Source organism: Zootermopsis nevadensis, unplaced genomic scaffold (genome assembly GCF_977971745.1).
Source record: "Zootermopsis nevadensis isolate Lab colony 2312 unplaced genomic scaffold, Znev_1.0 Znev_ptg000009l, whole genome shotgun sequence".
Taxonomy (NCBI): Eukaryota; Metazoa; Arthropoda; class Insecta; order Blattodea; family Termopsidae; genus Zootermopsis; species Zootermopsis nevadensis.
In genome coordinates this window covers 2,562,259-2,573,062 of record NW_028259141.1, presented here as the reverse complement: position 1 = coordinate 2,573,062, position 10,804 = coordinate 2,562,259, and the positions used below count along the sequence as shown (strand labels likewise).

The following is a 10,804-nucleotide window of genomic DNA, read 5'->3' as shown; positions in this document are numbered from 1 at the left end:
CTTGTTCACAAACCTCACAGAGCGTATGACTTGTGAGGCATGCGTCTCATTCTTTTGTAGGCGGCTTCTCAGGATATTGTGTTTCCATGCAGGAGCTACTTTGAATTTCTTCAGAAAGTAGAGGAAATTAGTGATTTGGAAAACTATGAAGAAGAGATACTTGAATTTTGGTTATGTATGTATTTGTTGCATTATTAACTGATTGATTCTTAATATAATATTCCGATAACCCAGTGGGTGTGGTATCAGTCTGAGAACTAATTTTTCCTGCCCTTCTATAATCCTGAAAAAAATAATCAGAGATTCAGTTGTGGTGAGTACTTTGGACAGGTTTATGTAAGTCCAAATCATCCAGGATTTCAGTCAGAGTTGGCCATATATTGAGAATGTTCATTCAAATGTCTAAATGTCACACATTTAAATAGTTGATTTTTTTCGGACTTTCTCTGCAGTCTCACTCTAAACTCGCGCTGCATCATACAACACTTCCAGTTTGATAAAACAAACTGTTTCATACAAATCACACACTGGTCACTAGTGTATGTCAGCTTGCTTATTAATGCTTGCTGAATGTCCCGCCTAGGAAGCACTGCTAATTGATCAGAATACTCTAACCTCTTACATGTTCTATGATACCAAAGTTATTAATGCCAGTGCAGTATATCAGCAAATATTGGGATTTGTAACAACAATGTCTTTTCCTGAAGATCCTGTATTTTTTGTGTGTGTGAAACCTGGTTTCTCTCCCAAAGGGAAGAACATAAATAATTTTGTACTGGTTAGTGGGAATGCGTATGTGTATTACATTTAATCTCAGTTTCATAACATTAAAATTTACTATTTATTCTTTGTAGTGTTTACACAATATTGTTTGGTTCTTGAGATGTGTAGAAGAGGAGGATACCAGGGTGAAATTTGTTATGTGTGCCCTTCACTTCAAATATATCCTTCAACATGTACTATGATTGAAATCTGTATTGAATTCTGGAAATACCACACACTGTGTGAATTTAAATTACATATATTTTTTTTATGTTTAGCTGTAATGACAGGCATGCATGCATGAACATTGTCATATTACTACAATATTGTTCATATGCATTATTCAGAGTACAATTATTTCCCTCGATTTTTGAGATATTAACAGAATTTTATGATTTATTTTTAATTCTACAGCAGAACCTGTGTATAATCAAAATGGAAAATGATGTTGATGTTCAAAGTGAAAAATTTTCCATTGGCGTGGTATCAGATGAGGTTCATGTACAATCAGGAACTTCAATAAAGAAAGATGAAACTGAGGTAAGCCTGTGGTATTGGATGTCTGTGGAGTAATTAAGGTCTGTAATAATATGTGTAATAAATAACATTTCATATATTTGTGTATATATTTGAATCTATTTAAGACTGATGTGGTGCATTAACACTTACGGTAGGTCTTGTGGCTTTCATCTGTCGTCTGTTGTGGAGGAGTGTACTGCACTGTGTATCATGGTATAATGTCATGCTATATGATCTATGTACAAGGGGAGTTTGAAGAGTAATGAGATTGGCAACACTGCTCATCTTTAGTGGCCTTGATGAAGATGGCACTTTTGCTGTTTTGTTTCCTCAAGTGTGTTTAGCTATTAATACAGATATCGTCATTTTCCAAGGTGTGTGTGTCTGTAAAATCTCTGGTACGAAAATCCTGTTTTGCAATGGTGGAACAGAACAACATTTCATGTTTTAAGGCAGAGATGTGCAATAGAATTTTGTGTGAAGCTCAGAAAAAGCGGTGAAGAGGCGTTAAAGGTGTTACAGAATGTGTATGGAACGGAAACAATGAGCCGAGCTACAATGTTTCAGTTTTTGAAATATTTCAAAAATGGAAACAAAAGGGTGGTTGACGGCGCTCGAAGAGGGAGACCAAGCACCATCATCTGGAAAAGTGATGCTGATATTGTATTGTGACTCAAAAGGCACTATTCTTCAGCAATGGCTGCCTCAGAAGCTAACTGTGAATGGTGTTTACTATGCAAATACACTTGAAATTCAAATGTGGAGTGCAATTCAGAAAGGAGGGATCGGAGTTCTTGATGAAAAGGTGGTGTCTGCTTCAAGACAATGCAGGACCACTTATTGAACATGTGGCCAGGGCTGCGGGGTCGGTAAAAATGTACTGACTCGTACCTGTGGACGCTGGTTCCATTATAGTTGTGGGAATGTGAAGTTTCAAGCAGCTGAAAGGGAGAACTGGAGCTGTGGTAAGTGCAGGGCTGCAAGTGTTCGAATGCTTCAGGATCAGCTAAATAACGCGCTGCGGCAAATTGATGAACTGATGATTAGAAACAATGAACTTGAAGAAAAGTTGCGAATGGCGGGAGCTGGGAAGACGGAAAAGCGAAAGGCTGCAACGTGCATGGTGCTGGGAGACTCAATTGTGCGCAATGTTGGAGTAGAGCACACAGATATGACGGTGGAGTGTTTTCCGGGGATTAGAACGGAGCAGTTGCACAGAAGAATAGAAGAGACGGATCTAGGCAGTCCAGAAACTGTTATTATTCACGTGGGTACAAATGACCTAAGATCAACGAGAAATTTGGACTTTGTAATGGGAGAGGTGTATGCGCTGGTGGCTACAGTAAAGAATAAATGTCCGAACTGCAACCTTGTCCTCAGTGGAGTGCTAAGGCGTAGAGAAGTGTCATGGCGGCGTATTGGTGCTCTTAATGATAGATTAGACTGGGTTGCAAACGTCCTTGGAATTACATTTGTTGATCCGAACAGCTGGATACAGGAAGGGGATTTTGCTGGGGATGGACTGCATCTGAATGGACGGGGAAGGAGACGATTAGGACAGCTGTACGCTAGAGTTAGTGGACTTGATGGTGGAGGAGCAGCACGAAGGATGGCGTGACACGTTTGGGTGGATGGCACTCACAGAACGAGGACAACCAGGGAAACGCGGCATTCATCAACTGGAGAACAGAAGGCTTTGCATGAAATAAGGGGAACAGAGACGAGTAAATTGGTGAGTAGGGAAATAGAAGCAAGGGCAGGGGCTGAAACTTTAACTACGGTAGCAGCATATAGGGTTGAAGGCAATTCGTTAGTGGTGCTGCAGGTTAACTGCAGGAGTATCTATAATAAAGCCTTAGAGCTTTGAAATTTAGTTGACACGTATAACCCCGATATTGTTATAGGCACGGAGTCTTGGCTTAAAGAAGATATTAGCAATGCTGAAGTTTTTAGAACAGATTTTACAACTTTCAGGAGAGATAGGTCTGCCCGTGGTGGTGGGGTTTTGATATGTGTTAAACATTTCATTGCCTGTAAGGAGTTATGGGTAGATGAGGATTTTGAGATGATTGCGGTAGAAGTGGAAGGAATCAATACAAAATATTCGTGGGAAATTATAGGAATATACAGAGCTCCTAACGAGGACATGCGAGTTTTTGAAAGATTGGCAGCACGAACTAGTCATTTAGGAAATTCTACGAAGCGTAGTATCATTGGAGGTGATTTAAATTTGCCCTACGCAGATTGGAAGGGAAACGTGGAAGGTACTAGCAGAAATCAGGCATTTATAAATAGACTGGTATGGGAAAATGGGTACACACAGGTAGTCGATAGGCCAACCCGAGGGGATGCATTGCTGGATGTTTACCTGGTCTGGCCTGAAAGTTCGCTCACCTCTTGCAGCATTGTACAGGGGATCAGTGACCACAGTGGGGTATTATTAGAAGTGGAATGGGAAGAAAAAAGCTGTGAACCGCAGGTAGAAAGATTAGTCTCCATGTTCCATAAAACAAATGTTTTAGGATTACAAAACTTTCTTCGGGAAAAGTTTAAATTATGGGCTGAAAATGGTAGTAGCGTGGAAGAGATATGGGAAAGTTATAAGGATATAGTCTTCGAGGGTATCGATCGTTTTGTACCTCAAAGAATCCTGAGTAAAAATCCGGATCCGGAATACTATACCAAGGAAGTGAAACGTCTGAAGGTAAAGGTGAGGAGGGTTTATAATAAGAGAAAATCTGGAGGGCAGTACCAAGCGGAGCTGAAACGGTTATCCAAGGAGTTGCTGATAGTAAAAAAGAAGGCTCAGGAGACATTCTTAACTTCGGTCTTGCAAAGCGAAGGGAGAAGCTGGACAGAGTTTTACAAATATGTTAAAAGACATAAGGGTAATAGAGAAACTATTCCTGCAATCAAGGGCGTTAAAGGAAACCTCATCACAGATCAAATGGAAAAGGCCAACTCCCTAAACGCTTATTATGCGTCGGTATTCAGTTGCGAACGGATAAATTCGCTAAATAACCAGCTAATCCAAGCAACAGATTCAGATAAAACGTTTACCATTAGTATCAATATCATAAGGAAACGGATAGCAGCAATCGGGAAAAAAAAATCCGTCGGACCAGATGGCATCCCCGGGGAAATTTTAAAGTTAGGTGGGGAAGCAATGATTCCATACCTTGCGCGTCTGCTGGAGGTAACGATGAACAACAATTCTATCCCAGGGGACTGGAAGAAGGCTATAGTGTTTCCTATTTATAAAGGGGAAGATCGATTGGTAGTTGGGAACTATAGACCGGTCAGTTTAACCTTCGTTGGTTTGCAAGCAAATGGAACACGTTATAGCAGGTTATCTAAGGCAAGTCTGGGAAAGGAGTGAGTGGTTATATGAGGGTCAACATGGGTTTAGACCAGGGTACTCATGCGAAAGTCAAGTAGTCACGGTTTGTCAAGATGTTGCTGATTCATTGGACGAGGGAATCAGGACTGATGCGGTTATAATAGATTTGTCAAAGGCATTCGATTTAGTCCCACACGATAGGCTGATTACAAAAATTGCTGCAACCGGTGTGGACTTGAGGGTAGTGTTATGGGTAAAGGAATTTCTCTTAGGACGCTCGCAAAGAGTAAGAGTGGACGGGCAACTATCTCATGAAGTCAGGGTAACGTCAGGAGTTCTGCAAGGGAGCGTATTAGGTCCATTACTGTTATGTTAATGATATTTGGAAAAACATTGATTCAAATATACGGCTTTTTGCTGATGATTGTATAGTATACAGGAAAATAATGGATAGTAGTGACATTGATAAGTTACAGACAGATATGAATAGATTATGGGAATGGGCGGTAGAAAATGAAATGAAGATAAATCCAGGTAAAAGTAAAGCAGTCAGCTTCAATAGAGCTAGGGCGAAGGATAAGCTGAGGTACTTTTTTGGGGATCAATTAATTCCAGAGGCAAATAGCTTTAAGTACTTAGGAATACTTATTCGCAGCGATCTGAGCTGGGCAGATCATGTAAATTATACACTAATTAAAGCATGGAAGGCTCTCCATTTCGTAATGCGTATACTAAAAAAGGGAAATAACAATACGAAACGTTTAGCTTATACGTCGCTAGTGAGACCGATACTTGAATATGGAGCTGTGTGTTGGGACCCTTACAGGGAAGGGCAGGTAAGAGCCCTAAATCGGGTGCAGAAGAGATCGGCTAAATTTGCAAATTTCACGAACGAATCTGGTTGGGAAACATTGGCACAGCGTAGATTGATAGCCCGAATGTGCGCCCTTTTCAAAGCATACACGGGGGGCTGGGCTTGGAAAACGATAGAGGATAGATTACTAAAGCCATGCTACCTGGGCAGGGACGATCATACTCGGAAAATTAGGACTAGGAAACAAAGAACGGATGTAGGCAAATATTCCTTTGTAAATAGGACCATAAGAAGCTGGAACCAATTACCTTCAGGCGTGCTGGAGTCTTTCCCCTGTAAATTAGGCACCTTTAGAAAGAGGGTCAGAAAAGTAGTTACAAGCTAAGGGTTATTAAGTTGGGAATAAATGGTGATAAGGGAAGTGAAGTGTCTTAGTCTCCAAGTGATGAAGGGCTGTAGTTTTTTGGGATAAAATTTTCATGTACTGAGAGCGGACTTTATATTCTACTCTAAGTATTGTGATTAATTAGTGGATGTGTGTTTTGTATGGTGTGTCAGATGTTTTATTTTGAGTGTGGTATGTTGTATTGTTGTGTCTCATTGTATTGTTGTGAGTGCATCAGTTCATGACGTTTGTAATACATTACAGTTATTGTCTTATGTCTAGGTGGTATTATTTATTTATTTAAGTTAAGTACTTTAGGTTGGATGGTTTTGTAATTTATGAGTTGGTTGATTTTGAGTGGGATGTGTTGTTTTGTTGTGTCTTATTGTTTTTGTTGTGTCCTTTTTTATTGTTTTGTTCTGTCTCTGTGTTGATGTATCTCATTGTTTTTTGTGTCTTATTGTTTTTGTTGTGTCCTTTTTTTATTGTTTTGTTCTGTCTCTGTGTTGATGTATCTCATTGTTTGTTGTGTCTTATTGTTTTTGTTGTGTCATTTTTTTTTTGTTTTGTTCTGTCTCTGTGTTGAAGTATCTCATTGTTTGTTGTGTCTTATTGTTTTTGTTGTGTCCTTTTGTTTATTGTTTTGTTCTGTCTCATTGTTCTGTTGTGTTTCATTGTTTTGTATCTTATTGTAGGTCACTGCCACCGGGTATAAACCCATTTGCAGTCAATAATAAATAATAAATAATAACATCTTAAGAACACTTTCACCACCGTGTGAGCTGCCACCAACCTCGCGCTTAGTGAGATTCAACGATGCATTGAGGCACATGATGTGTTAATAATGCTTTGTAACTTTGGTTCCGGCACTTCAAGAATGCAAACTGTCTACAAATCAACTGACTTCTGCAATAACCATTAGTCGTGTATTTAGATATAGTTTATAAATCTAAAAAGTAGCCTTTTGATCCACTTGGAGATGATGAAATCTCTTGTGGTACCATTTACTATTTTAGTAGGTGTTCCATTATTAATACATATTGAGCTTTTATGAAGGACCCAGAGTCGGAGATTTCAATACTGACTCCACAGCCCTGCATGTGGCGACGGAGGTGCTACCAGACATCGATGGACCACCTGTAGAACACCCATCCTACAGTCCAGACCTTGCTCCATGGGATTTTTGAGCATTTCCAGCACTAAACTTCAGTAATGTGGGCAGAACTACAGCACTGACTCTGAAGTTAAACAAGCTACCGCTGCTGCCCTACACAAGATGTCGAAATGGGCTACTGCACGTGTTTGAGAAGTTGGTGAGAAGCTTCAAAAAATGTATAGCACGTGAAGGCTGTAAACGTTGGCAGGGAAAGTGCCAAAGCCTCAGGAATCCTCAGATGGTGAATAATGCGAGTAGTCACATTACTTTTCAAACTCCTCTTGTAAGGGGGCCGGATGTGTGCTGTTGGTAATATTGCTTGTATAGTGCGTCAAAGATCAGGTTATGACTGTATGGATATCGTTCAGCTGTTGGTTTGGTTTTGGGTACAGTATATGTGGTTTTTTCTAATAGTTTAAACATCTTTCTTTACTGACTGTTTTTATTATTTCCAAGAATCTTCTGTGGGGCCATAGGATTCTCCCGTATTATGGATATGATGTGCATTACCTGATGATCTCTATTGTTCAATATTGAACATACATGTTCTTTAAACATCTCTTGAAGTGTGTGATCTCTTTGTGCTATATAATTAGTGTGCAGTTTAGTTTATTTTCACCTCCATCATCAATTTTTTTTGTGATTTAGGTATTTGGTGTTTTTTTAAAGATATGAGTGGTTTGGAAAGCTATTTTTATCAGCATTTTCTTTTAATTTTGTTATATGCCAGGTTTGTTTGCATGTGTATACAAATGTGCTCCATTTCTCCTTATGTCCTTTGTTTGTTTATGTGTGCTATTATGTTGTTTTTATGTTGATGTTTTGTGTTTACTGTTGTTAAATTTGTTCCATATTATATTTGTATTTTGATATTTTTTTGGTTATTTGCCAAGTAGAATTACTTTCATTCTTTATTTTATGATGGATATTTTTGTTGCTTGATTGAACGGGTGATTGTCGCTGTTTTGTGCTCTGTAGAATGACGACATGTTTGATGTACAGTCATACTTACTAGAGATGGCTTCCAGTATGTGTTAGTTAATTGATCTTGTGATGCGAATGTGTGGTGTTTCCTTTGAGGCAGATATTGACTGAATTATTTAATGATATTTAGACGACTTCAGCCGTGAAGGGTTAAGGGAAGAACATTCGTTGATGCTTTTTGACAGTTGGGTACAGAGCACAATATTTGGAGCAATGAAGGAAATAATGGGGACTGGAGAAGACGGTTAATGTGGAGCTTCTTAATCATCTGTCTACATCAAATATTAATTATCGTGGTTATCAAATCAAGGAGGATGTGTGGGGAATGTAAACATTAGAAATGAATACAAGAATTCAGTTAGAAAACCAGAATAGATAAGACCCCTTGGTGGTTGAAGATATAGATTGGAGGATAATATTAAAATAGTTCTTAAAGTGATATATCATGTCAAGAAAAACAGCAATATTAAATTAATTCCACCATCGTCAGGGTCCTTTGAGGATGTTCCGCAGCTGCTATTAGTTTGATTCAGTACAAGTGTATTGATAATTATTCCATTTCATGCAGTGAGTGCGCAAAGTCAAGACTCATAATGAGTATGGTTATTTTACAGGACTTCATCAATTTACAGAAAGTTGTACCTGATTCTTATGGTGAAACGAGTTTTGAGGCTTCTTATGATGACAATCAAGTCATCGATATCAAAGTTGAGGATGACGGAGGTGTGAAAGTGGAGGAGGGTCCTGTCATGATAACATTTCCAGTAATAAAGGCAGAGCATGAGGTGAGTTGTGTGAGCATCGTTATGTACGTTGCATCTCCATTTGTCTGTCCTCATAAGTAATTCTGCACTGTTGAATAGATCTTGAAGGGTCCATTGCAAACTAGTTGAAGGGAATTGTATTTGTTGCCTACTGTTTGTGGAATATCGCTTCTGTTTTGTGTTAGCTTTATTTTAAGACATGTGATATTAAATATTGTGAAATACAAGAAATGTTTTAAACAGATGTAACCACAGAAGCCTTTGATAGTTTTCCACACTTTCCAGTACGCCTTGTTTTGATGCTATTAATTCCCTTTGAATTCTCTATACATTTTTGTGGATCTGTGAATGTTTGAAGGTTTTCTCGTGGTGACTTTTATTCCCCTTTCTTTCTTTCTTTAACTTTGTTGCAGCGTGTATCACTACAGTGGCATAGAACTGCCATTTCCATTAACAGGATAATTGATAACCCTCTAAAATTGTAATATTATTTGATTTGTTATATGACTATGTTGGACATTGTTAATTTTCTGAAGTATTATATTGCCTTGACATTGAGACTGCATCAATGTAAGACACTTGATTTAATGGTAGGTATTTAGGGGGGGGATGCTACATCAATTGTTAGACACTATCAAATGTAAAATGAATTGTCAGTATTCCTGTCTTTGGGTAATTCATTGTGATTTACTGACAATTTTAGATTAGCGGCAGTTTGAATCAAATGAGGTCTTCTCCAGTAAACGACACACTTAGGTTTAAGTGCACCTTACTCATTACTTAAAGGAAAAGATAAGCTGAATCTCTGGATTACTGTCTGAAATTTCTTCCTTCACATGATTCATAATTAGGGTTATTACTGAATGCTGAACAGATGTACGTCCCTCAGATCCTCCTGAATCTTCCGATGTAAGCAATTTTTAATTAAACTTGTTACCGTGTCGCTGGCAGGTGATTTTTATATGTATTTGTTCTGTATGGATGTGAAATATGGTCTCTCACTCTGAGGGAGGAGCATAGATTGCAGGTGTTTGAGAATACGGTGTTGAGGAGGATATTTGGGTCTAGGAGAGAAGACGATGGGGCATGGAGAAAATTGCATAAAAATGAGCTTAAAAATTTGTACTCCTCCCCCAGTATTATCAGAGTGATTAAGTCAAGGGGCGTGAGATAGGTGGGGCATGTGGCACACATGGATGGGGCAGGGTATGTTCACCGGGTATTGGTCGGGAATCCTGAGGGCTTTAGACCACTAGGGAGACCTAGACATAGATGGGAGAATAACCTCTGGTGGGAACTATGGGAGATATGAGTTGAAGGAGACTTGATACTTTTGGCCTAGGACAGGGTCCGGTGGAGGGCTTTGGTTAATTCGGTGATGAACCTTCGGGTTCCGTAAGCCATCTAGTTAGTTATATATAATTGTCCCTACAAATTCTCTTGTTTTCTTTGTATAATAACATCTCAGAAAATATTATTTTGTTTCCTTTTGTAATGCAATATTTATTGAGCTTACTTATATCTTGTTTTTCAGTATCATTCTTCTTCCTAAAAAGATTTGTAATAATATTATTTTTCTCAATTTGTTTGCTAGAATCCTCCGAATGAACAGGACTTGTTACGTGATGGTGAGCATCCGTATTCCTGTGAAATGAGTCGTAAATCATTCACTCTTCAAACTACACTGAAGACACATCAGCGTACACACAGTGGAGAAAGGCCATTTCCCTGTGATGAATGTAACAAATCATTCATTGATCAGAGTAATCTGAAGCAACATCTACGCATCCACAGTGGGGAGCGGCCATATTTCTGTGATGTCTGTAAAAAATCGTTTGTTCAGAAGAGTGCTTTGAAGAAACATCTACTTATACATGGTAGATAGCAGCCACATTTATGAGATGTATATCATAAATGATTCCTTTACCATCGTAATCTCATTATTGACTACACTGTATTTCAGTGACATTAAATCCATTTGATAATAGGATAATCCAGTGAGTCAATACATGTGAGGGATGCGCATATTCTCATGATATATGTAAGTCTTCCTGTTATCGGAAGAGTCTGCAGAAGTATT

General features: G+C 38.7%; 1 protein-coding gene across 5 annotated transcripts in view; it reads left to right on the top strand.

The window, feature by feature from the left end:
* The first annotated feature begins 38 nt into the window (after window positions 1–38).
* Window positions 39–10,804, top strand: part of LOC110835682 (LINE-1 reverse transcriptase homolog) — a 21,896-nt gene continuing 11,130 nt past the window's right edge. For 2 of the 5 annotated variants that reach the window (XM_087345518.1, XM_087345517.1), the window contains exons 1-4: window positions 39–175; window positions 1,177–1,302; window positions 8,575–8,745; window positions 10,319–10,601. In XM_087345518.1, coding sequence (XP_087201644.1) covers window positions 146–175; window positions 1,177–1,302; window positions 8,575–8,745; window positions 10,319–10,601 — 610 coding nt within the window. In that variant the 5' untranslated portion in view covers window positions 39–145. The other 3 variants (XM_087345519.1, XM_087345516.1, XR_015534262.1) reach the window with 3 other exon arrangements.